The following is a 27,944-nucleotide window of genomic DNA, read 5'->3' as shown; positions in this document are numbered from 1 at the left end:
GGTAGCATTAAGCTCAGTTCGCTCTGTGTAAGGCAGTGTGTCCTTCGCTTGACTAGGCGAGCCTCCATGAGACCAGCCACTATTTCTTGTGCCCCTGTGTCCCCAGCCATGAAGGATTGTTGGGCATCTCATGGGATGGGGTGGGGTTTTGTAGGTATCTTAGTAAGAGCTGTGTAAATCAGGAACTGCTGTTAAAGAGGAAAAAAATGGGAGTGAGGGTGTCAGCACTGTTCAGCTGGACCAGATTCCCTCTCACTACTCAATATAGTACTCTACTCTCACTACTCACTTAAGCCCTCTGGACTGCTCTTCAGAGACACTTAAATCTTTTCTATTCCAATACACACATGCTTACGGAGAATTCAGACCACCAAAAATATTATTCCGTGTGTTTCTGCGGATCATATGGGTTTTGTGTGAGAGATACGGTCTTTGGAGACCTAGACAAGAGCCTTACACATTTATTCTTTCCTAGCAGACTTTTACTTGCCTTTAGAAGACTTCCTTTATCAGTAGTTGATACTTAGATTTATACTTATGAGAAGATCAAAAATTTTTCTTAGGTGGTGTCATCCTGAGGATGCTTTCATAAGGACTCAGCTAAATTGTTTCACACTTTTCAGTAGGCCCCAAACTGTTCCTGTGCTACTTTCTATTACGCAGAAAGTAAGAAATATTTTAGGTCTGCCAATATGGTTTAGCTACTTTGAACTGGTAGCTTTGTTCCAAAGAATGTTTGCAAGTAAGACTGTACCTCATTGTGTGTGTCTGTTCTACATGTACATGTGTGGTTTGTCCGTGCTTTGGGATTTGGATCTCTGAACAGCTATGTTGTGCTTATCTGAGGTGGGTATAACACAAGATTAATGAAGTATGTGTTTCTAAAGCTGATTTTAAATTTAAAATTACCATCAGTGTGCCCCTTTGTGCTGGTTTTAGTTGGAATAGAGTTAATTTTAGTCACTTATTAGTCACTGTTTATACTGATCTGTATTCCTTTTTTTTCCCCACTCAGATGTTGCAAGAGCAATTGAATTACTGGAAAAACTGCAAGAATCTGGAGAAGTACCAGTACACAAGCTACAGTCCCTAAAGAAGGTGCTGCAGAGTGAGTTTTGTACAGCTATCAGAGAGGTATGAAATTGAGATTTTTAGTTATTTCTCAGAATAATATCCACCTCCTGTAAAGAAAAGTTTATTTGCCTTTCAGTGCTGGAGAAGCAGGACTACCTTGTATGAAGGATGATGGATGTGAGATGTGTCTGTAGCTGTCTGCTACCATGCAGAATGCTGAAGTTACTGAAAAGCAGACACAGAACACTTACATCAGCAAGGCATCAAGCCTCAGGCAATTAGCCTTGCCAAGGAGAAAGGGTGATTAATTAGTACTTCAGTATTCTGCTCATGCTGCTTCAGGGTCTGTACTAACCTGTGCAGCACCGTGCTGGGATATGGAGACATGCCAAATTGGGGCAGTGCAAGCTTAAGTGCCTCTCCTTTGAGCTCAGGTGTGTGATAGGGATGTGCTGATAAAAATCAGATTGCAGTGAGAGGCAAACAGTGCAAACACTGAAGTTAACTGAAGCCGACAGGAATCTTGACGTTAAAGTCAGTGGTCAGGTCCCAGTGGTTCTTGCTCCACATGTCAGAAATCCTTGTCAGATTGCTAAGAACTGTGATCATTACCCTGCCAGCCATGGTCAGGGCCTTCCTAAGCTCTGCCCAACAGTAGATAAATGTTTTCTCCTAGTCAGGCTAGAGAAGAAGCACCCTCCTCTTGTATGAGCAGTATATTTAAAGCAGTTAAATTACAAATACTTCTGTTAGAAGTTTCTTAGACAGAAAACATTAATTAATGCAACATTGTGTCAGACTTCTTACCTACTGAAGTGAGAGCTATTAGCCTGCTAGACAGAAGCAGCTCTAAATGCCCTAATGAAGGCAACATCTTTTCAGCAGAAAATCTGCAAGAATTTCTGTTTCAGTTTATCTATCTACTGCCTGGAACTAATCCTCCTTTGCTGAAATCAATGGGAAATCTAATGTTCCCTTGATGGTAGCAGGATTGAACTTCTGATAACTAGGCAACAGCAGTGCATTGATTGAGTGGACTCTGGGTGGCTGGAAGGCAGAAAGAGAGGAACAGATATTAGTTTAATAAGCAAAATGCAACACACTCTTTGTTTTATGGAATATATTCTTCCATGTGAGAAACAGAGAGAGTCTTCCACTTAATTAAATGGCAGTTTTCAAGGCTTTTTAAAGGGAATAGTGTTCCATGACAATAAATAATGGCACTATGTACCCTGAAAAGCTGATGTTCTGATTAATTCTTTCATTTAACCAACTAAATGCTTCTTTAATTGACCATAGAACATTGAAAAGTTACGGGGTCAGTTGGGGTTTTGTTGGGTTTTTTGGTTGGTGGTTTGTTTTTTGTTTTGGGTTTTTGGTTTTTTTTTTCCAGATAGCAGAGCCTGGTACTCCAATTGTGAAAGGCAACTTTCAATCTTTGCAGCATCATCAGTGAAATCTTATCAAATTTATATTAATCTCTGGAAAATAGCCTTAGCAGAAGCAAAGACAAATGCTTGTTGAAACAGATGGAGAACCCAGGAAGTAGGAAAATGACTTAGGCAAATGCACTCTCAGTTCAGTGAACTGAAAGCAGATTTTGACAAAATCACCTCAATGGCACAAAAGGTCTTTATGGAGTGTTGTGTGAAGACAACTTGCACATGACAGACTATGTAATTACTGTTAGATTCTTACAGCCAAATAATAGTCACTTTAAGAAGCGTGGAGCTGGTTGCTACACAAGAATTGAGTGATGATGAATGAGCACTTAGATCAGTTCTACGAACTTCATAAACAAAAACATTTCTTTCTTTTTTACATATTTAATATATAATATATATAATATAACCTATCCATCACCATCAAAGAAGAAAATTTCTTCACACAAGAAAGAGTATTAATGCAATTCATCACCATGTATGTAAATCTATTCTTAGAAAAAAAAATCTTCAAATATAAAAGGCCCAGTAACAAATTTTCCATTTAGGGAGAGTGAAAGAATTGACATATATACATTGCTAGTACTTAAGGTTGTTCAACATGTGGCTCCTCTTCTCAGTTACTTACATTAAGCCCTTGGCAAATGTTTAGACTGTAACACTTTTTTTTCCACCAGCTGGAGTTGTTGGAAAACTGCAGAAAATAATTCCTATTGTTTCTTAAAGAAACTAATAAGAAAAGCATGGAATATTTTGGCCAAGTTACATTGTTAGAGATATCCAAGCGCTGCAGCAAGGGCTTGGAGGATATCTGAGCTGGGTCATTCCGTGACACAGGGATGATTTTTGCATATCCTTCGTGTACACTGGAGTTTATGAGAGACTGATAACATGCCACGCAAGACATGAGTGTGTGGCAACTAGCTTTTTAATTCCGTCTATCAGCATGTACATAGACTAGAGGAGGAAATTGGTTGACCTTAGAAGAGAAGACACAACAGTCAGTTGGAAGTAATGAGAAAAGTGGGAGTTCTTTGGAACACAAGAACCTTCCTGGAGAAAGCAGTGAAGCAGACTGGATGTGAGCAGTAGGTAGGAATAATCAAAATGGAACGAGGAGCAGTGGCAGGCTTTGTATTAGTATGCAAATTCTGGAAGAGGTTGCTTATTATATGTACGCAGAGATTCAGATCCGGTGGTGTGTTCATTTATAATGCAAGAACTAAGCCTAACTTTCTGTCATCAGAAAATCTTGTAAAAGAGGTTAAGGCTGACCAATACAATCCACACAGTTTTGATTGAATGTGACTTGTCCCTTCTACAAATACAAATTCTTTAACTACAGAAGCAGGAGATCACTTTTATGATCAATTAGCTTTTTAAAGTATGAGATATTTTATTAGATGTCATACATTGCAATCTAATGTGTAGGAATCTATTAAATGGCTGTAATGAATTGTATTTATGGGTACTTACTTAGTAAATCAACCCGCCACTTCAATCCCCGCACTAACATCCCATAGAAATAAAATCTTTTTGAAGTGACTGAGTGAATGAAATATAAATAGAAGTCCTTTGGCATTTTTCTAGGATGCTATGTCAGGAAATGGTGATTAATGGTTCTCACTTAGCTAAATATAAGTACCACCAACTGAAATAGTCTGTCTGGCACTAGGCAAGAATATGTGTTAGCTCTGAAGATAATGGAAATAATTGAAATAGGCAATGGCCTTGGTATTTCCTTTTCACCCGAAGACCCCTAGACCAGGAAACAGGTTAACCGAAGTCTGTTCGCATTAAAATTGAGTTTTGGGGGAAAAAACCCTGTGTTTTAAAATGACCTGTTTCAAAAGCTCCCTAGCTACATGAAGATTAATTAGCCTTCTGTAGCTTCGTCACTTAGCAAAAGATGCATGGATCTTGTCCATTATACCATTAAGTCCTTTACTTTTCCATGTCTTTTTGCTGTGTATTCAATGCTGTTGCTTTGTTACAGTCTTCTGATTCCCAGGGGGTTACTGGAATAGATGAAGGGCAAGGCTGTGAAAGTGAATGCATAGTTGAACTACTGAGAAGGTACATTCACATGCAAGATAAAACTGGGCAACCTGAATTGATAAAGTGACTTTAATTGTTGTAAGTCAGTAAAAAGGATATGAGAACTGCAGGATAAGGTGAACTTCTGGTCTGGCAAGAAACCTTAAAGATCTGTAGGTACAGGAAACAGAAAAAACAGTTGAGCAAATCACAGTGAAACATCAACAAGAAAATGTGGCATACCTTAGCAGATTATGGAAATTTCATTTGCTGTTAATATCTGGTAAGCTGTACTGAAACACCAGGAGAGTAATGATACAGCTTGTTGAACCCATGCCTCTTCCTTTCAGGTTGATTCTCAAGTGTCTGTTTCTGTATGTTAAATATGCAAAATTCAGTTGTATGTTGCTTTCCTCCCAGCCTTCCTTCACTACTCTGTTTTCCTTCTCAAGATGAAATCTAGTATTTTTCTGTGTGGATATTATTTAAAAGAAACTCTCTCAGGTAAATACCTGTGGTGAAACACTTATCAATACCAAAAGTAATCAGATCAGAAGGTCTTCATAAAAATGTGGTGTGGCAACCAGACACATGAAAATAACCATTATTTCATTCTGTTATCTTATGCTCCCATCAAAATATCAGGTCACCGCAGAAGACACTTGCAGGGCTGGGTCACTCACAATCGTTTCTTAAAATGAGGAGCAGTCAACACAAAATACTCTGTTGTTGTGTGTTTTGTATGAAATCAGCCTGTAGAACAGCAAGATGCCTTTGAAAATACTTCAGTAGTTTAAAACTTTTAAACTTACTATAAAATTAACTTGTGGACAGAGCATCCTGGACATTTAAAGACCACTAGTGTCTTACAGGCAAAAAAATGGCAATGGCAGAACACTGATGCATTTCTGAGGAGGTCTGGATGTTCCCCAATTACTCTAGAGATATAGCTGATTATGTTCTATAATACTAAACCCACGGTTTCACTATATGCTAGGCAGGATAGTTCAACAAGCCTAGTCGGTATATTGGAATGACTTCCTTTAATTTTCATTTTTCTGCCTTAGCAATCTGAACGCCTGGAATCCCAGTGCTGCTGATATGCAATGTGTTATTATCTGGTCATTTCCTCAAGATGCCTACCTATGCTTTTCATTATTAAACCTGGTGTATGTCTTTGCAAATATTAGGGAACCAGAAAAAGGCTGCTGGGTGGTGAAAACTGAGTCTGGTGATACTGTGCTCATTACTTTACTGTGGTAGTGCATGTGACGGCAGGAGACTGGCTGGAACCCTTAGCTGTTCACTTCAGATATCCCAGCACAGTGCTGTTCTCCATTTTAAAGGGCTGTACTAAATAGATACAACTAACTAACTAACCAACTAAATAAATAGTCTGGGTATTAGCTGCACTCAGGCAAAACTTCTCAATAATTCTTTTATTAAAATTATTCATTTAGGATTTTAATGTAGGAGTCCTTCAGAGTCCTGGATTCCTTGTGTTTCAAGAATCTGAAGATTTGTTTGTTCCATTTGCAATATAATGCTGTTCTTCCACCTCCCAGACCTAGCCTCTGAAAGCAGAGTTCCATTGTTTTCTGCCTGGTGAATCCCATTCCCTGTAAAAATAGAGGTTCACCAGGCCAAGCTGTCTTTGTTGGCACCGAGGGCCGCCCCAGAGTTCAAATTCTGACCTGCATTACTCTTTCTTTTCACTGGGAGCTGAATATTTGTTACAGGAAGAGAAATACAATTCCAGTCAGTCTCTCATCTCCACAGGGCAAGTCCAGCATTTGAAGTTTTTAAATTATAAGATGCAACTTCAGGGGGAAAAAAAACCAAGTGTGTATGTATCAAAAAGACTTACTGCTGTAATTCACAGCACAGAACTGTGATTATGGCTCAGTAGGAAGCCTGACATCTGAAGCCCCCTACTGTCACATTTACCCATGCAAATGGAGGTGTTGGTCAGGATTCAGCAGAAGTGCTATGTTGGACTTACTAATAAGGTAATTAGTAAACAAAAGGGCAATAGGACAACTCATATGAGTAAAGCAAGTGAGATTTATCAGTTCAGAATTGCAACTCAGGTCATAAAAGCAGTATGGTTATATTAGCATGATGCCCCATTAGACTGGCTTGGAAGCAAAGTTCCCCTTTATGCTAATCTGATACCTTGTTATACCTTGTTCTGATATCCCAGATAGCTTACTCAGAATTACTGCACCATTAATTGAGTAGCAACAGTCATGATGCAGCAAATAGGGAATTCTGCAAATTGACCAAATTAATTCAGATTTCCACATGCTTATGAACGTATTGATTTGTACTTTTTCATTAAGATTTGCATTCCTGGATGCTAATTGTAAAGTTTCAGCAATTTATCTTTTTTTAGATATTGGGGTGGATTATAGTGTTAGCTGAACCAATGCAGTTTAATTCTGGGGCTGTGTAGCACTTGCAAGAACCTTTTGCTGTACCTTTCCATCCCTTTTCCATTACCTTTGTACCAGCAATGAAAAGTCACATAAAATAATGATTAAAATTTCCAGTAAATCCATCACCGTATAGAAAGGACATTACGTAGCTTCATTTAAAGGTGACAGTATGGGAAAGTAGTAATGTTTTCATGTTTTACAGGGTTATGATTTCCCTCTCCTGGTTACAAGTACTGTGTCTGTGATGATGAGTTGAGAGAAGGATTAGTAGCTTATGTAAAGCAGGGCAGAAAACAAATCGAATTTCAAAAGATGGGCTTCCTGCCTTTTGTCTTGCCTAGTGTTGTATTAGGCATTTAGAAAGTTCAGCAGAAAAGCTTAAGTTAGCAGTAAACACAGAAAATATTTTTTTAATATAAAATTACCCTACTGTGTTAAAATAGGTGCTATTTTTTAGGGTGAATGTAACCAGAAATTACACAAATTTTGAAAAACAATGAAGTTCCATTTACCACTTTACCATAAGTGACTGAAGCATTACTTTGTTGCTTTCAAGCCCTGGATGGCATGAATGAGAACTTTTGGAATGATTACCTTGTCACTCAGCAGATGGCCTTCATTAATGGCAATTATATGAATTTACCAAGCCGCCCAAGCATTATCTGAGAGAAGGCATTATTAAGCCTCTGTGCAATTACTAAGTCCCTACGACTTCTATGATTTCACTGCAAGAGATTTGAAACAGCTGCTGTTGTCATTTGGTTTTTTTAGCTGCCTAGAGCTAAATACATTGATTTCACAGATGTAGCACCCCAGAATCTGCGGCCAGACCATATCACTGTTCTTTAATCAGTGCTTCCTCCTATTGGTTTTGATTAAAGATCAATTTTCAGAGTCAGCTGATGGCTGTATATCTACTCACATTTGTGCTCTGCTTGCGTAGTTGTGCCTTTCATAAAAGATAAATATTTTAGTGCTGCAAGAGTCCTGCAGTGCATAGAATCAAAGCAATGACATACCTGGTTCATATCACAGTTCCTATCTGGATTCCTGTACCATGTTTACTAAAACTCTCTGGTGAGCGATGCCCAGGTGATGTTCTCAGTTCTGCATACGGCTGCAGTGGCATGTGCTGCAGAAGGTGACTCGGGCAAAACATGGCTAATGCACCTCAGCATCTTCTTTGTTTTCTTCATATTATTGTTTTAGTTTAATGTTGCAGTATCGTATTTGATTATATAAAACCCTTAAGGATAAACAGAATAGCCTCCGCTGCATTTCATCTCAAGCCTACTGCTTCCTCTCGAGAGAAATCAGCAGCAAGGTGAAGTATCGAGGAATATTTCTGCTGACAGGCTGTTGGAACTCATAGTTCATAGTTTTGAACTCAAAGGTAACTGTCAGTGAGGTCTAAGAGAGAGTTTTAAGTTATGAACTAAGAATTCCAAGTAGCCTTATGGGAATTAACTGATCGCACATGTTGCTATTTCTTTTGATCCCAGTGTACTGCAGTAGAAGCAGCAAGAGAGACTTTTCAGGACAGATGCTTTCCTCAAGTTCAGTGACGCAAAGCATACGATTTCTGAGACACCTATAACATTGTCATCGAAGACACCAGATCGTAGTGACCATTGACTTAGAGCTGAGGGTGGAACAGCATGTAAGGACGTGAAATAAACTGAATGACCCAATCATATCTTTGTTGTTCCTCATATAAATAATTTTTATTTGCAAATAAAAGTCTACTTTTCATTATTCTTAAGAGGGTGCCAAGCAACTTGCTATTGACTTTACAGTGTCAGAGTGATGTTTCCAGACAGAATCGACATTGGAGGGAAGAAGAGGGGAGACACAGAGGCCTTGTGTGTCCTGACAACAGCACCAGGAGTGTTCAACTGATCCATCCAATATATGCAGACGATGTGACAGCATGCATTTCCTGGTACATCTGCTGTGTTCTTCTGCTCGTGCAGAAGGGAGGAAAGAGATTCTGGCCCTAGTCTGTAACCCCTGTGGGGTTGTTTCCTGGACAGGTGCAGCCTCATATGGCAAGAACCAAAACTTGGTTCAGCTTTCAGACAGCAACACAAATTTTGTCAGAGCAGAGTGACTGCTACCCTTTTCCACACAAAAAAATGAAAAAATGCTGGAGCAAGTAATATTTTGGCATTTTAACTGGAGCCTCCATAAAGTATTTCAGCCTAAATTAAAATATTATACCCTTACGGTGATTACACTTCATTTATTTTTAACAGCGTTTCAGGCCTGTGCTGGTTTTTTCCTACTGCCTAAGTACAGCTTAATAATGCATCAAGATTCTGATTGGGTTTTTCAGTTTGGTAAAACTGACCTACTTTCCTCCATAACCCTCACTCCCCAAAGAAGGAATTTTTTAAATAAAATATCCTCTATGAAAATGTAAAAGCCAACATTCATAATACTTCTTCCACATATTCTGAAATTAAAACTGTCTCATCTCCTCAGGTTGTTAAACAAGACTGAGTTTCATTAATAGATTTGAGCTTTTTAATGGGTTAGCATCCCTACTGCATATGGCAACATCCATGCAGTGTTAGTTCATGGAAAGGGACTGTTACGACAATTGTGAAAATGATACAGATGTTTGATTTTGAAAGTAGACACCAACAGTTTTCCTGATGCAAACTCGTAACTGCTCACGGGCTAATGAAAACTTATAATGTAAAAATATTCAGAATGCTGGCGACCTTGAATGACCACATTGTGTCAGATATAAATAGCTCATTAATACAGACAGTTGTCACAAAGCAGCTTTTTCTGCAAGTTGTACAAATTCAGTAGCTGCAGGAAATAACTTGTGTAATACAGACTTTTTGGTACTTCAGAAAGCCCTATAATATATCCCATGCCTTCCTCTCACAGGTGCTTTTCAACCTCACTGTACTTACAGGCGTTCATCGGCTTGTCCTTTTGACATTGACAAAAGAAGAGCTTTTGTCAGCTTGCTCTCAGGGACAGGATGAAGACGATGTACAGTATACACTGTGAACGGGAGATCGCCTAATTCTGCTTGTCGGGATTAATCAGACACATGGTGTAGGCCTATAACAAAATGGGCCTTTGTGGTTCATTCGCTCAAACAATCTTGTGTAAGAAGAGTCTAAGTTTATTGTAGCCTTGAAGTTGTGGTGTGTGTACATGGCATCCATGGTGTTCTTCCACAGCCAGTGGTTTCCTGAGGTTGTCAAGAGTCCCTCACAAGGACTGCGATTTAGACACTCTTCTCAAATTCGCTTTCTCTTCAAGCATCCAGAATAGTCCCTTCCCCATGTTTTTAATTAGCTACCATAGATAGAAGTAGCTACTAACACAACTGAAAAACAAAGTTAACTTTTTTTTTTTTCAGACAACTTGATAGATAGAAGAGAAAATCAGCCTGCTTGCAACTTCACGGTGGAACTGCTGTCTTCCGGACTATGGTGTTTGACCATGTCTAGTACACTATCTTAGCTAGACACTGTAGCTCTAGTGGAAAAAACATGCTTTTATGATGTAGCTATGCTCTCCAGAGCACGCTTATCGCATGAGATAATTTTAAACAGCAGAACTCGGGCATAAGACCAGAAATTCCACTTGATATTCAGGAGATACACAACTAAAGACACCATCCCTAGAGATTTTCAGTTTTCCTTGAGCTGCCATGTGTTTATGGCTGAATGGAAGTGATCTGCTACATGGGTTTTGAGCTAGAGTAAGGTTACAGAAGTAAAGTGTCATTATGAAAGAGGAAGGGTGCTCCACACTGCTTACATACGCTTTTGGTTGTGTTTGACTTGTTTTCCTTCTTTTGTGTCCTCATCTGTTCAGGTGTCATCTTAAATGAACAAATAGATTGGGTTTGGGTTATTTTGTAGAATAGCAAATACAGTTTGATATCTCGACAAACCCATCATAAAAGGCATAGATATCCAAAATGAGGGAAAGATCTACAAATACGTCCAGTGGAGAAGGAAAGATTACCAAAAGAGATGAAGAAGACCCAATTACATCCAACAGTTATAATTTCAAATTGGGCGAGTGTAGCTTAGAAATAATCCATTTTTAATGGAAATGCTGTTAACCAGTTGACCAATTTCCTAAACAAGCTGGAGGTTTGAAATTCATAGACCTTTCTGAAGACTCTGTAGTACAAGCGAAAACTATGATCGATGCAGAAATTACCAGATGAATTTCCATGGTTTATGGTGTACAAGAGAGAAAGGTGACCAGAGTCCTTCCTGAGCTTTGTAGCCTTTAAAATGTCCTTGCCCACTGCTGTGGTAGGAGTATGATCTGAACTGATTGCTGAAGTACAGCCCTGGGGTAGTCTGTCCAGGCATACGAACCAACGCATTCCCCTCCACAGGCATAAATGTATTGGATCAAGAACAGAAAGTACGGGCCAGAGGTTCTGGAGTACTAAACAGAATGTGAAGAGGTGAAAATCATGAAAACAAAAAAAGGCACAACTGGTTTGTGCTGCAGGTGGAAGTTTACCCTCAGAAACAAGACATTCACAGGCAACGCAGTGGAGGTCAGCAACTCTCCAGTGCACCTTTGCACTGTAGGTTCTCCCTGTCACGAGCAGGCGGCCTGCCCCAAGGAATGGTTCACGTACACCAAGTGAGATGATATGTGGGTCTCACCTCTAGAGTCAGAAGGAGACTAAAGTTCTGAGAATCAGCTGCAGATTTTGGGAAGAGGGGAGGAGAGAGGCCAATGGCTATGCTGAATGAAGCACATAGACGCAGACATGAGCTCTTCTCACTGTGATAAAAGACTGATTGAGATATTCCTTTCCACTTGACATCTTAGAAGGGAGAAATATTTACTTCCTCCTTTCCAACATATGAAAGCAATTAGGAAAACAGAGATTCAGCTTAAGTTGATAGCAGAAGCATCATACTGAGGTGTAAATAAGTTTCTTTTTATAGCCTAGCCTCAGTTCTGCAAGGATGCACACATGTATACTGTTCCATTCACATGACTACATGAATGCAATGAAACCAATTATGTCTTCCTTGCACTAGTTATTCTCACGCTCTCTCCTCTGTACTGTCAGGCTCCTGTCCTCCCTTCCCTGAAAGACTTCTTCCACATACAAATACACAGTTCTCTTCTACACTGAAGGAATAAAAAATATGGCAGACAAACTTAAGAAATTAAACCCAGATGATGCCAATACATGTGTTGTCATTTATCAATCTCTTTGCAGGTTGCTTCTTCATTCCACTCTCTAATGTGCTTACCTATGGCACTTCCTTAGGTTGTGACTTCTTGAAGGAAGAGTTTTATGTTCTTTTATGTGTTATCATACTGCAGACACTGTGGAAAAACAGCTTTGGAAAACACTGTGGAAAAATTACTACTCCTTACATATGTTATCTCATGTGCTAAGAAACCCCCAACATTTTCAAAAAGGTTACTTCCTCACTTAAAATTTCAGAAAAGTTTCTCTGGTCCTCAATTGCAATGTACTCTGTCTTGGGTTTTGCTTTTGGGTTTTTTTTTTGAACACTTGTTCATTGCTGTAAAATGATTTCTGCCTCATGCCTCTTCTTTTCTGATGTTCAGACCAAGTTGTCCTAAAGTCAGTTGAACATCATTACTGTAGGTACAGTTGCACTTAGAATTACATAGTATTTCATCAGGGGACGAAGCATTGAATACCTCTTACAGAAGTTAATGGAACAAAACTGTTTAATTAAATTGTAACTTCAAGATATCAGAAGAAAAGATGCTGCATCATTCAGGTTGAAACAGAATGCTGCTTCCTACCACCTTTATAAAACAGGCTGCTAAGTGCACTTTTATTCCTGGACCTCCTCCAGGAATAAAGCTTTGCATTGACTTAAATAGGCCAGCCCTGTACATGCTGCTTTGTTATGAGTCCGTAAGGAGTAATTTTTGTTAAGGAGTTAGCTCCTAAACTACCTGTAAGGCAGTCCCCCTTCCTGTGCTTCAGTAATGCTAAACCAGCTGCTTTGCCTCCCAGATGAATGCTTTGGGACAAGGACCATCGTCATAACAATAAGACCTGCTACATCTGACTCACTACAGCTCCTGCTGGGACAAGTAATAAAATGTACGTGTCTCTGTCCCAGCAAGCACTGCCAGCGTACAAGGAGGATTCACTTCCAAGTTCAGATTTTCTACTTGTAATTTTCCTCCCTCTTTTTTTTGTACTATGGGAGAATAACTTTAATTACGGTGTCAGAGTAGACTACCTGCCGAAGCTGAAAAAGTCTGAGGGAATGTTGTATTCTCTGCACCTCAGGAAAGAGAAAACAAAGCCAAGTACGTCTAGCTCCACGGCCCAAACGAGAGCTGTGTGAACAAACCTCTGTCTGCAGCACACTTTTACCTACTGAACGTCCTGCATACAGACACTGACAATCTTGGTAGAAATCACTGTGAGAAAAAATTATCTGAAACACTGCCATTTACCTTACAGCTGCAGCTTTGCATCTTGAAACATTGACATCTCACCTGTAATTTAATCTCTGGTATTAAGGAATTGTGGAAACTCTTTTGCCTAGGCACTAAACCATCAGATTGTGTATGGAGTCTGTCAGCAAACACTACTACTAAACACCCATGTAGTCTTTTAGACACTAAAAAGAAATACTATACATACAAAAATAGATATGCTGTTTTTTCTCAGATTAGTAAGTAACTGTCTAGATACTGTCCTGGACAACCAGCTGTAGGTGGCCCTGGCTGAGCAAGGGAGTTGAACGGGATAACCTCCAGAATTGCCTTCCAACTTCAGCCAGTCTGTGATACGTTAATTGTCTTAAATTTATGTGTATTACACAATATCTTTTGAAATTATTCATCTGTCATGGTCAACAAAGGCCATTGTTTTAAAAGGCTCCTTTAGTAAATATCCTGAAGTAGCTTTTCACATACTTGTAACTGAATTCTGCACCTTTGTCTTCTTCTGTACCGAGTGATATTTTGTCCAAATGAATCTACAACAAGGACATCTTAAGGATGACATTGTTAGATTCAAGAGAATTTCTATGTGTTAAAAACATAATGAGATGTACAGGTAATAGTGGGCACTGAAAGGAAAGGTTTTATAAAACCATTTCAATTACTTGTCATGTACAGTGGATATAACGAGAAGCTATATTCTGCTTCGGGAGGATTTAAATGCCGCCTTATTTAATTTGCGAACAAAGAGATTTTCAGCTTATCTGTTCTATGTACATAGAAGAGGCGGCAGAATGGATTCATTGTGCACAAATCGTGGCTAAGGTGGTGCTGAGAACAACATAGATAAAGGGGTTAGTGTGGCTACAGGCAAACAATGATTATTTATGGACTTCAGCATGCTTTTTCTGCATTTCTAGAATGAGCAATTATTAGATCTGAACCCTACAAAAAGTTTAAGGGGCTTGATAGAACAGGTACAGTTAATCTGTGATTGGTTGTTAAACTGATTTATTATTAAGAAAGTCATGTAGGTGTGTGTTTTATCCTTAAACTCAAATTACATTAAACATTATGTAGCAGTCACATAGTAAAATTAGATTTACAAATGCTTTAAACAAATGTTCAGGGTTGGTCGCTTGTGCTGCTTATAGAGAATAAGATTTGATAGGCAGGACTTCTTTTCCTAAGAACTTTGTAATAGGTATTATGATCACTGATTACTGTTTTCAGAACACCATTTTAAATTTTCTATCTTTGAGAATTTACAAATGAACACAAGAATTAGATGACATTATTGATCATATTTTTCAGAAGTTTTTGAGTTGGTTGATTCTTTTTTTAACATATTAGTTCCATCACACACTAATGAGTTTATTCTTTCACCAGTATACAAATTAGTTACCATGATAGTGGATATTATGACACCTACTAGCTACATAGTGGTAGGATGCAGACAGTATGGAGTTACATGACATCAAACCTAGCTAGTAATCACATGAATGTATCATTTTCCGCTCACCTTTGTGATACTCTACCTTAGTAATGAATATTTTAAAGAACTTCTGTTAACTGTTCTGATATCTGAAATCTTGTGACCTATTTTTGAAACAATTTAATTCAGAATAGTTCAATAATCAAATATATGCTTTTGGACATTGTGCCAGCCACATTATTTACAGCTGTGCAAGCAGAAACGACATGTACAAGAAACTCTTATGCTTTAAGATAAAGAGGAACCTGCAGATATCCAGAAAATACAGCTTTGTCAGTGGTTCAATACAGTATGGGTTTTGAAGTAACAAGTGTTTAATGATTCATTACTGCAATTACACAGTATTATTCATATATAATGTAGTAGTTGTTTGTATATAAGAATATGTCCTACAACATGACGGTAAACATTGAACTGATCTGTGCAGGATAATGCTGAGTATGTAGACTCAATCCATTTTTATGGTCATCCAGTACACAGACAGAATAAACCAGAGATCCTTTAGAGGCTATAAAAGAGCTTTTGTTTTCATACTTTTAAAATTAAGGGCAACATCCTGGTCTCTACTGAGGTCAATGCCAATTTTATCAATGGAAGCAAAATTTCATTTCAAATGGAAAAAGCAAGAAAATTAATTTTCTCAATTCAGTCCTAGAATTACTTATGTGCTCACAGTAGTCAAGACAAATAATCTTTTTGCTATACTTTGAATGTTTAGCATATTTTAGATCTCTAAAACAGATTGCGTTTGTTATCTTCTTTTTTGCCTTTCTCTTGTGTATGATATCCTTCAAAAAAGGCTTGTGGATCAGTCATCCCAAACATTTTACTACTCAACAGTATTTGATTACCACTATGTCTGTCCACTGAGATCAGAAATGAGCCAAAAATCTTAATTCCCTTTAGCAATATGGAGCTATATATTCATCAGTGTGTAGGTTTTATAACAACAGGCTCAGTGGGGAGAGATACATCATTACGATACTGCACAGTTAGTGATCAGGACAGGGGGATGGGTAAGTTTTACCTATCAGTGGGACAAGCCATGGTTTATAGGTCAATTAAGTACAGGATCTGACACCTTCTCTGCCAAGGTAACATTTACATTACCTAAAAGGGAAGCTGTAGCACTCCTACTGAAGCATGGCCAAATCAGTGAAAGGTAACTATATTTTTGAAAATATGATTGAATCTGCACTCCTCAAGGACCCTAAGAAAGAGATTGTTGTAAAAACTAGCATACCTTACCAGCAAAGGTTCTCTCTGAGGAATGCAACCTGAGACATAAAACACGTGAAAAGCAAAAATTCCTGATGAAGTAGGTCAAGAAAATATCCAGAGTAAAACAATGGCATATAGGAACGGTTTTTTGTTTGGTGGTTTATAATAAAATTAAATAAAATATTTTGTTTGTTAGCATTCACCTGTGTATTTCAAAAAAAGTCCGTAAGTTACATGTAAATATTTTAGATTTTTAAGGTTGATTTCAAAATAACTGAGTAGTATCAAGGCAATTTTTAATATTTTTCATCCAAGGTGTGACAAGACTAGAGAACAAAGGCAATGTGAGAAAGCATTTTCCTTTCTCCTTACTTGAAGATGTTTAAAAGGGAGAGAGGGCAAAAGTTGTATACCAGAAATAACGACAGAAAGTTATACATATTGGCAGTGTTGATTTTAAGCTATTTATGTAAATGTATAATTTCTTCCTAAAGGATAGTCTTAGACATTGGACATGTCTGAGCTACCAGACTGCCAGGCCGTTTCCCAGTTCCCAGCTATGGTTGATGGAAACCAGTACTGTCACCTTTCTCCAAAATTTAATGTTCGTTTACATTCTTCAGCATCTCTAAGCTGAGCAACTTAGCTATTTTTCTTTTTTAACATCAATCTCCTAAATCTTTAGTTGATAGGAAAATTCAAAACAAAGAAACCATCGGTGGAGGCTAAGACAACCTCCAAACCAGTTCAAATCATCTGCGTTCAAATCAATTGCAGGGAAGCACCAATTTTTTTAACACAGAACCTAACTGTCCTGGCTTTGGGAAATGATGTGCTAGAGACAGGAAGGGAGTGGTGTTGGAACGTGCACAGTTAAGTTTCCAAAGTGTCATGAGAAGCACAGATTGATGTTTTCCATAAACCTCAGCATGCACAAGTTCAGAAGACATTCAACTATGTGACTGCATGAATACAGTATTAATGAAATGTAGTCTTGTGAGGGAAAGGGACTGTCTTTCTGGGTTAATATTTAGTCCTTGTTTTACTTCTATAATTAATTTCATTTTATTTTCATGAACATTTTAGGTGTATCAATACATGCATGAAACCATAACTGTTAATGGCTGCCCCGAATTCCGAGCCAGGGCCACTGCAAAGGTAGGATACGTGCAACTGTTGAAATACGTGTTACCAAAGTGACCTAGTAATTGACTGTGCGCGTGTGTGTTTCAGGTATTCGTGTGTACACTGTAAGAAAATTTAGACATCAGTGGCAGCCCAGAGTCTAGAACCAGTGCTACTTCCCAGGTAACAATCATAATGGAAAATTTCAACCTTTATGCTGCTTCTGTAGCTTAAGAAAAGAGAATGATTTTATGGAAATGGATGCTTTTTGAAAAGTTGCTTTGCAAAAGCAAATCTACTGGTTCGTTCTGTAGAAGTCTGCCTGCAACAACCAATACTTTAATGGACTGTTTTCCCATACAGTTCATCCAGAGAGGACATGATTTGGGAGATACAAACTAGAGAGTCAAAAGTCCACTTTAATTAATGGGTACTGTAGATACTGAGCAAGTGCTAAGGATGAACAGTGACAAAAATGGCCTGATCAAGAGATTCCAAAGCCAAATGCAAGCTCTTTTTTTTCTGATGCATTACCTGTTTTAATAAAACGTATTATCTCTGTCTATGTAGACCTGCCTTTCTTATGCCCTTAGACCATGACAGCTACACTACTGCTACCACTGAAATGATAATTTTCTAAGGGAATTTACACAACCCCAAAAGGACTCATTCTGTGTGCCAGGATGAAATATGCTCTGTATTTTCACAACATGCACAAAGATAGTTGCTTCCAAACAGGGAGGTCTACCACGGCTTTCTTCTTCCCATTATCATTTCGTACTCAACACTACCTTGTGAGTGCTATGACAGGGACTTTGCAAAACAGGTAACCCTGCAAAAGCCATACATGTTTTTTGGAGGTATTTCTTTTTGGTCCCACTCCTGTGAAGTTAGTGACAAAACTCCCTGAAGCCTTAATGGAACTAAGGTCTTACCATTATGTATTTGTGTTAAGAAAATTTCATTTGAAGCTGTATCAGAAGGTGAAGGTTGGGAGTGTGCTACAAAATATTTCTACAATATTTTAGAGAAGTAAGCTGGATAGTAGCCAGCAAATAACCTAATACGCACTAAATTGCAGTGTATTTTCCTTACTAAGTAAACCTTCCTTTCTGTAGGCTGTTCTGATTTTCACCTTCTTCTAATTGAAAATTAATGGACAATGTAAATTTGTAAGGTCTGTGCTACTTTATAGAGAAATGTCTATATGAGATCCTGATTTGTCTACACTGCAGGTAAACATGGAAGTTATTGATGTTGTACAGTAAATGGGGAGAAATCCAATTAGTGTTTGCCATTCTCATTTCTTATTCATATAGAACAGCAGGGTTACAGAGCAATGTTTCAATATCGCAATATTTCCTGGTTATTTCTGGGCTGTCTGCATTGCATTCTCCTAGCGCATTCATGTCTGACATCAAATGTATGCATGATGACAAGGTCTGCATGTGCAAAAACATGTAACTGAAAACAATCCATTCTGTCACATCATCCACTAGCTTCTATTAAGCATAAGCATTATTAGGGTGCTCAAAAAACATTAGCATAATGCAGAATTGTTCAAGTATTTTGGACTCAAACACGTTGGAAAGGATAAAAGACTTTCTTAATGTTTATGTAATTATTTACTGAGATGTCTAAGTAGGAAAATACTTGTAGTGGAAAACAAAGCATAGGATGTAATATTTTTCTGGAAGCAGGCTTTACAGTTTGTTACATTGGGTTTTTCTTGCCAGGGTAAGATTAACAGTCTAGGGTTTTTCTAATTGGTTTATAAATCCAGTGTCCAAAAACACAGTTTTTCAATAAAATTTTTGATCCAATTTTGTTGTAAAAACTCGTATTCCCATTCCAGGAGTTACTTAATTTGCAAGATTTCATATAAACCTTTTAAAATAAGAATATCCATTTAGGATTTCTTTCTGTGCACAAAGAATAAAATTAATAATTCTGTACCTCTGAAAGCAGAGCAGAGAGTTAACAATTTGGTTCATCCACTTTATGTCAACTAGGAACACAGTAGAGTTCACATCATCTTATCCAGAGTAATACATGTTCTCCCTGTGAAAAGGCAAGGAGGAAATGCACTAGTGATCATAGGTGTTCACCACCACACAGCCAGGCTTCCAGGTGCCCACTTCTGGCTCTGCTGCTTTCTTATCTTTGATAAGCCACCTAAACTCTCTACTCCTCTGCTTATTCCTTTATTGCAAAAGCATTGGCATGGAACTTACATTTTTTAAAACGCTTTCAGATGATCAGAAAAAGTCAGAATAAGATACTGAAATGTTTTCACAGGAATGAATTCTTCCTGCAGATGAACAGGAGTATATATCAGTGTTCTCCCTACATAGTGAAATCACTCTGTTTTTTCTTCCCAGGCAACAGTTGCTGCTTTTGCTGCAAGTGAAGGCCATTCACACCCGCGAGTGGTGGAGCTGCCCAAGACTGATGAAGGCCTGGGCTTTAATGTCATGGGAGGAAAGGAACAAAATTCACCTATTTATATTTCCCGCATCATTCCTGGAGGAGTGGCGGAAAGACACGGAGGGCTCAAACGGGGGGACCAGCTGCTTTCAGTTAACGGAGTGGTATGTGGAAATTCGACAGAGCTCTCATTTTCATCTGGATTTTCATTTTGCACAGCTGTTCTAATACAGTGATTTAAAATGCAGCCATATGAAACAAGGTCTGCATCGACAACTTTGCCACTACAATTTCTGTTGTACTTGAGGGTGCTGGAAGAGCTTCGTTTTAAATCCACACCACATGCTTAATTTCCAAGGAAGCTACTCCTTTCTCAATTGATAATTCTGCAAATTCCTTTTGCAGTAAAAGCATAATAACAGGCTTCATCATCCTTGCATTTCATGGCCACTGTGGCACACAGCCCTTTCCAAGCACAGAGATGCCTCAGTGGCACTTGTGCAGCCTTGTGACCTTCAGAGCATTTAAACACGCAAAATCCAAAGAAATTTGATTTTTCATGCTGATTTGTAATGGAAGGTACATTCCAGGTTTCTTTCAGTGACATTCATGCGGCTGAGATATCTTGGTCAGAAAAATCAGCTGTACAAGTGAACACATACAGGGAACATGTATTTTTAGTTAAAAGGTAATGCTTTTTACATAGTAATTTTTCATATAACTCAGTACTTCAGGGTGGAGTGTTTTGCAGTCGTTTCACTGTGACTGTCAGTATGGTGGTAAAAATAAAAGAGCTCTTGGAATAGTAAGGACAAATAAGTCTCTGACTACATGATATGGGTCAAATTCTGCTTTTCATTTTGTTTCTCATTCCCTTTTACAAGGGAATGTGAAGTATCGAAAGGGTAAGTGTACTCATTCATATAACCCTACACTTCTCTTAATGAAAACATAATCCTTTTTCATGCAAAACCTCCATCTAAACCTTGTGTTTAAATACACCAAAGGCACGTAGGAGCAATTCCTGAATCCAGTCATAAATATAAGACTCTCCAACTTAAATTTCCTCTTTGTTGCAAGCCCATAAAGAATAAAAAAAAAAAAAAAGCTTTCTTCATGTGTTCATGTTGTCATCTGTTTCTCTCAACAATAGCTATTCCCTTTCTTTTGAAACAATGTATCAGTGCAACACTTCAGACAGACTTTTTACCACTACTTCAATCAGCCATCCTCTTCTCAAAAGAGAAATTACAGGTCTGGAAGCTCACCCTGTACGCAGTGAGAAGGAAAAGATAAATGCCAGAAAAAAAAAAAGAAAACCCACTGGAAAAAATTTAGTCTCGGGGAAAAATAAATCAACTGAACATTTAATAGGTAAATTGCCTGAACTTCACTGATTGGAATTAGATCAAATAATTTTGTTGTCATTCAGCACTTCTTTCCACAGGTGAATAAAAAGACAGATAAAAAGAGTTTATATTCACTGGTGGATGGATGGTCCTTGAAACATCCTTCTACTGTCATCAGAATCTAGGCAATTCACCCCCTTCATCTGAAGGTGGTGAACCTTCAGATGTCAAGATATATTGAATTTGGCTGTTGTCACCTCTATTTCATAATACTCTTGAAAAAAAATCATGAATGTGCTCTAGGATATGTATTAAGCTAATGTTGCAAAAGAACACAATATAAATTTTCCAGTTGTATGTAGGCACATGAGAAGGTTGATCCCAAGATACAAGAGAAATATTTTTGCGTTTAGAGTCTAAACAACATAATTTGAAGCTTGAATTGCAGTTGTATACTTGAAATAACACCTATGAGCAACTGTTCATACACCAATCTTGGGCTGAATTAAGCCCATGCAATATAATTCATAAAAAGGCAAAAATTATAGAAGTGATAATTTGTTTGCAGACAGCTTGAGACAGGAGGAAAAAGGTCTAAATTTAACATTGTTCACTGGGACTAGTTCACTCTGTGCTTCTCTTAATTTAGCTGAAGAATACCAAATAATTTACAGAATGTACAATACAACAGATGGCTCAGCAGTGGAACATGAAATGAAAATGAAATACCTGTAACTTGTTTGTGCTCAGAATTTGGTGGTTATCCAACTTTATAATTATCAACATAAAATTAGAGCTGTGTGTTTGGAACCCAGATTTGTTATCCCAGCGTGACTGGGATGACTGTTCCTTGAGCTGTTTCACTGGATGTTAAGTGTTTTCTCATTATGCTGGAGATTTAGTTACATGTTTTTGTCCCACACCCCCTAAAAGAAATTTAAAGCAGTAAGCCCTGCAGATGGCTTAGAAAAGGCACTTACTAGTAGCTGTTCATATCTGGCAAAAATTCTGCATTTGTCAGATACCTGGTGTGAGTCAGATATAGAAAGGGATACAGAATAGGTTTATAATGGCTAGTTTCTCACCCAAGCATTTTCTTACAGGTAACTAATCGAAATATTCTTCTCAGTTTCTCAACCTGTGAAGTAATAATCAGATTCTCTTTTTTGTCTGCAAGAGAGTGGAACTTTTTTCTTTTATACTTATGACATGCCTGTGACTCTGGATACAGTAATGGTTGGTGTTTCCCCACACCTTATCTGCAGTTCTTTCAACTGTTTTTGTCTCTACAGTGTTTTGCATCCCTTTTTTTGATGCAGTCTGCCAATGCAATAAGGGAAATATAGACAAGACTATATATAAATATACGTAATAAGAAATTATGTGTTAAAGAAAGATACACATTCTGAAACGAATTTATTAAATGCCATGTTTGATGGGCAGTTCCAAAGTAACATGAGTGTCAGATCCTTGCAATATCCCCAGCCAGTGTAATCCAGTCAGCAAAATCCCTTGTACAGGCATGACCGAGACCAGCAGGAACCCTACACCAGCACAGCCTCAGAGCTTTGCAGAGGCGGAAGAATTCAAACAGCAAACCCACTTCCTTTGCTGATATAAGCTCTTTTCCCTACTCTAAGGGGCTCTGCTGTTTCAGTTGTGCAGCTACCTCTATGCAGGTGACACATTTGTAATGCCTTGGAGATACGAGTGCAAGCAGCAGTGAAGACGTTAAGAGAAAGTATAGCAATCATAACGGCATCTGAAAACTGTAGTTGTTAAGACCCGAGTTAGGTACGTTTGGAGAGTAGGATTCGTATTTAGTAGCACTATCTTTTACTTTGCCTTTGTTACTTCCCCCCTTTGGTTATGGTTCAGAGCTTTAGGCTTAGTTCTGTGTCATTACTATTCAAGTCAATGGGAGTTTTCCATTGACCTGGATAGGAACAAAGTCAAACCCTTCATTTCTAATTAGAAAATACTGGCTGTAAACTGGAAGAACAAGGCCGGCGGCAAATAGGAAAGAAAGCAGGCAATCATGAATTAAATGCAGTTTACTAAGTTGTATGAAGTATTAAAGTACACCATCTTGTTATTCCCCTACAGAACAGATGCAGTCACGACTGCTTTTTGATATCAGTTGGAACCATCCAACTCTTTGGAAGCAAATGAGCTTTAGCTACTTCATGTAGCTTGGGAGCTTACAATTTTTGTTCATGGCCTGTTCTAAGTTCATACTGTTCCACAGCAAAACTGATCACAACAATGCTGAATACACTGTCGTTTCCTCCGACTGTCCATGCCACGTTATACAGACCATGATTCACAAGTAAAAAAATAAATACAAAACAATGCCAAATTTTATACAGATACTCTGAAGTTGAGAACTGTGTTTACAAAAGCCAGTATCAAAGCTGTCACAAAGCAATGAGTTACAAAAGATAGCTAGTTACAGTATGCGTTAGTTATGATCCCCTCTTCCAACACTGAGCAAGTACAGAGTAGGGGATGTAGGGAAGACGTTTTAATTTGTATCGGTGGCTTGCTTATTAAAGCAATTTTACAAAACACCCTGTGAATCTGCAGCTTTTTATTTTATCTCTCTTGGGAGCATTGGACACATTCACTGTTCCTTATGCCACAACAATTTTCTTTTTTTCAGATATTTGTAAGGAAACTTTTTTCTCCAGTACTTGTGGGTAGCAGTGAGTGTTCAGCAGATTTAGCCCAATCACAATTTCTAGCAAAATTAGTCATCACAGATCATGAATTTTCTTGAAGATAGGAGACCTATTCCTGAAGAATAGGAGACCTACTGGAGGAAATTAATGAACGTACAGTTCAAAAACATGAAGTCATTTATTTCAACAATCCAATGTGTATTTACTTCAAGGTTTTCTCTGCTTCTGGTAATCGTTTCAGCACTGGAAATGACATTCATTATTTCTCTAAGTTGCATTAACATCTTTGAAGCATCTTAACCTTTCTGTAGAAACTCCTGAGTCCAGTCAGACTCAAGACACGAAATAATTATTTGTATTACTATGTTGAAGGGTATTTAACAGGAGAAGGAAGATAAATAGCAAGGCAATAAGCTTGATTTGTGTTGTTTATATTATTTATGTAGAAGTGTATTGTGTCTGCTTTTTGACGCTTCTGAATCATTATTTCCAGCTCATAGTGTGCCACAGCAGAAGTAATTCTTATACACTCTTCTTGCACAATGCTACTCAGTCAAATAGGAAAGATGAAAATAGAAAGAATTTTCTTCTGACAGTTACTATAACAATGCTAAGCTATTCTGTTAGCATGAATTGAACTTCAAATATTTTGAATGCTGCTGCTTTTCTTTGGAAGCCTATGGGTATAGTTTCATTTCAAATAGCATGCTATACATAAGAGTGTTAAAACACAGCATGTAGTAAACTTTGATTTATTTTACTTAGGAAGAAAATTACTTACTTTTAAATAGTCTAAAAATCATGCAAAGATCTGTTGTGTGGGCTTTTTTTTTTTCTGTGCAGAGATACTTTTGTTTGTTGGAATATATCCTACAACACACATAGACAATCATACACTATTAGAAAATGTCTTGCTTTCTCTTAAGGTGTGGAACAATCCACATGCCTGAAAAGCACTCCAGTCAGTCGACTTAACGATAGAAATTAAATACTCTTTTCACAGCTGGGTCACCTCCCCCTTTTGGAAATTTAGTGTTTCAAACAATGTTAGCATAGAAATCAGAGCTTGAGCCCCTTTGGGAATACTTTTGATTTCACAGCAGATATCATCTTACTATAAAACGTTTTCCAGAAAAGTAGGGAAAATATATATTCCTTCAGCAATAACTTGCAATGCTTCAGTTGTTAGTCTTTGATTGCTTACAACTAACCAGATTAAGATTAGTTTGTTTCCAACAGAGAACCCATATCACAGAAATGTTAAACATGTGAGCAGTGCCATCAACTCTCTTAAGACCCAGGTTGTCCCTGGAAGCAGCGGGTACGCTCCTTCGCCCACAGCTCAGTGCCTGCTTAATCACCACATGTCGTCATCCCCTGTGGGATCCAAACAGGGCCAGGGTGTAAGAAAGGAATTGCTGTTTCAAACTTACAATTTCTTCATTTTATACCAACATTTAAATAGGGCTTTGTACCTTGCAAACAGTTTGTTTGGGTTTTTACTGCGATGTTTGGGCCTTTTAACATTATTTTTGCTTGCATATTGTTGAGTATTTCCCCTTTTCACACAAATCAGAAATCAGCTTTGCCATGCAACTTAAAACAGAATTGGGTTATTTAAAAAATGGATACATTCCCAACAGTCCAGAAATCTTACTTAACACTTTTCCTTAATAGTCCCTTGAAGAATTGTAAGGTGTGGAAACTTCCTAAAACCCTGATAGCCTTTCTGTATAGAAAAGAGGACAGAGCTCTAGACCAAAGCAGCATATTCAATTACTAAATCTGTTCTTTCTGCTCTCAGAGCGTGGAAGGAGAACACCACGAGAAGGCAGTGGAGCTGCTGAAGGCAGCTAAGGACAGCGTCAAGCTGGTGGTACGCTACACACCCAAGGTGCTGGAGGAGATGGAGGCTCGCTTTGAAAAACTGAGAACAGCCCGTCGCCGACAACAGCAACAATTGCTCATTCAGCAGCAGCAACAGCAGCAAACTACACAGCAAAACCATATGTCGTAGGTGAGAGGATTCATTGGTCTTCCCTACAGCCCTGCCTGGGCCAGCAGCTCCAGGGCGTCTGGGGGTCAGGCAGGGCCTGGTGCCAGGGCTCATCCCAGCCCTAGCTAGGAGCAGGGCAGCCAAGGGGCACCGGGGCAGCCCCAGGCAGTGGACATGTCCCTGGGGTCAGGGACTGGCCAAGGCTGGGCTGGGATGTGGACCCACAGGTGGGCCAGGCTCAGCAGGGCCCACAGCCACGCAGGGCAGGGTTGTGGGGACCTGGACACCAGCCCTACTGCAGTATCGCTGGGCTGGGGGCTGAAGGTCCTGTGGGGACCGACATGGGGTCCCAGGGTTGTGGGCAGGTCAGAGGAGCCCCAGGGAGCTGACATGGGGTCCTGGGCTGGGGACAGGATGGGTGGAGCCCAGAGAAGGGTCAGGCACAAATCAGGAGTGGCAGTACCCTCAGAGCCCCAGCAAGCCCTTACTCCCAGGAGGATAGGCAGAGCCCATTCTTTGGTACATTTCTATATGGTCTGCCCCAGTAAAAATGAATTTTGAAAATAGTTGGAAAGCCCTAACAAATTCTGGAGCCAATTTCCAGCCTGAGAATCGATAGCCACTATGCAGCTCTGACTCACCTACAAGCAAGACTTCTTAGGAAGTCTCTAACTCCTGGGAACATTTTTTTAATTAAAATACGAAGCATTTGTGACAAGTAAGAACATGCTACCAGATTTAGACACTATTTAATACATTTTCAAATAATATGTTACCACCCTGCATCAGAACATGGAGATTTACTGCTGGTACATGAATGAAAGCCTTCCCAGTCCCTTCCCTGCTACAGGAAACCCAAACTTCACTCAGGTTCCTCGTCAGGGAACCCACAAGTTCTTTACTTCTCATCTCCAATTTGATAGGAAGTACTTCATTCACTCTTGACTGACATTCAACATCACAATAGCTTTCTGAGGGGCTTGCAAGTTTCCCAGTGTAGTCAAAATCCATGGCACGTGAGGTACAGAGATTCTCCATATAAGCAGTTTTTCTGAAATCAGTGAATTTGTGACATGAATACATTTATAGATACACTCCATTTGCCCAAGTGAAGTCAAGTAGGAAGCATGTCCCAATGACTTACATCCTTAATCCTCTACATCTTATATCAGGTATTCCCAAAACAGGATGCTTGTACCAGAGTAAGAGCCTACAAGTGACTCAGAGTCCCCAGATGGTCAGAAACTAAAGCTCCCAAGTGATGGTTTCATCATTATTAATGTTGGCACTGACTTCTGTTTATATTTAGGGGAAAAAAACCCCACCTTGTAGACCCCCTGTCCTGTGACGATCAGAATTCCATCTTTGTTGATGAAAACAAAAGATCCAAGTGAGATCTTAATCCTACATCAGAGCCTCAACTGAGATAGGAAGTATAAACAGTGGTATTTATGAAGTAAGTTTTGATTGTCTGTGTGAAAAAGGGCCATTGCAGGAGACAGATGTACAAGTGGCACAGTTTCACATGAAGTTTTTACTTTTTTCATTAGCAAGTAAGATATTTTTACTGATTTTAATTTTTTCTTCAAACTAAAAGGGAAGAAAGGCAGCCAGAGACAGTCAGCAACCTAATTCCTCAATTACTCATGCTTGCTCTGAGAAATGTGTTTCTTTAATTCTAGGTTATTCTCAAGAAAAAAAAAGCCACGATCAAAAGTTCAGTGATCAAGCAACCAAGAGTTGTACTTCAGTATTCCAGCAAAAGGAAACAACTACAGGAACACAAAACAGAATTCATCTGGAGAATGATCAGTACAAGAATAATGTGGTTAAGACAGCCATAGGGAGGGTACCTTCATGATAAGGCTTTTCAGCACATGGCAGCCACAGGTACATAGTACTTCTGTGACTCTACTCCTAGTGAGAACAGCATGATAGGTAAACCCTATGAAACAGGGAAGTCCAGGGCTTCCAAATCATTCTGTTTGACCTAATCTTGCACTCCTTACTCTGACAAATTGGCCAGTTGGCTTTCTGTAGTCAGTGAAAGTTTTGTTTTAAGGAGATCAAGATTGGCTGCTTTTGGGGACAGAATCTTTCTCTACAGTTATCTCCAGAAATGAACAACTACATCAGTTCAAAATTTTGCTACCGACATCAGGCTCATGCATCATGCTTCATAGGCACTTTGTACTATATATTG

General features: G+C 38.7%; 1 protein-coding gene across 1 annotated transcript; it reads left to right on the top strand.

Annotated features, from left to right (window-relative positions):
* Positions 1–1,015: 1,015 nt before the first annotated feature.
* LIN7A (lin-7 homolog A (C. elegans)) lies at positions 1,016–27,944 on the top strand (the record flags this gene model as incomplete). The annotated part of the gene is made up of 5 exons (XM_010147335.1): positions 1,016–1,134; positions 17,250–17,321; positions 19,670–19,879; positions 25,550–25,762; positions 27,424–27,944. Coding segments are annotated over 4 exons (614 nt in total), but the record flags the coding sequence as incomplete, so codon positions are not given.

Source organism: Eurypyga helias, unplaced genomic scaffold (assembly GCF_000690775.1).
Source record: "Eurypyga helias isolate BGI_N326 unplaced genomic scaffold, ASM69077v1 scaffold31392, whole genome shotgun sequence".
NCBI classification, from domain to species: domain Eukaryota; kingdom Metazoa; phylum Chordata; class Aves; order Eurypygiformes; family Eurypygidae; genus Eurypyga; species Eurypyga helias.
This window is presented reverse-complemented; position numbering and strand designations above follow the sequence as displayed.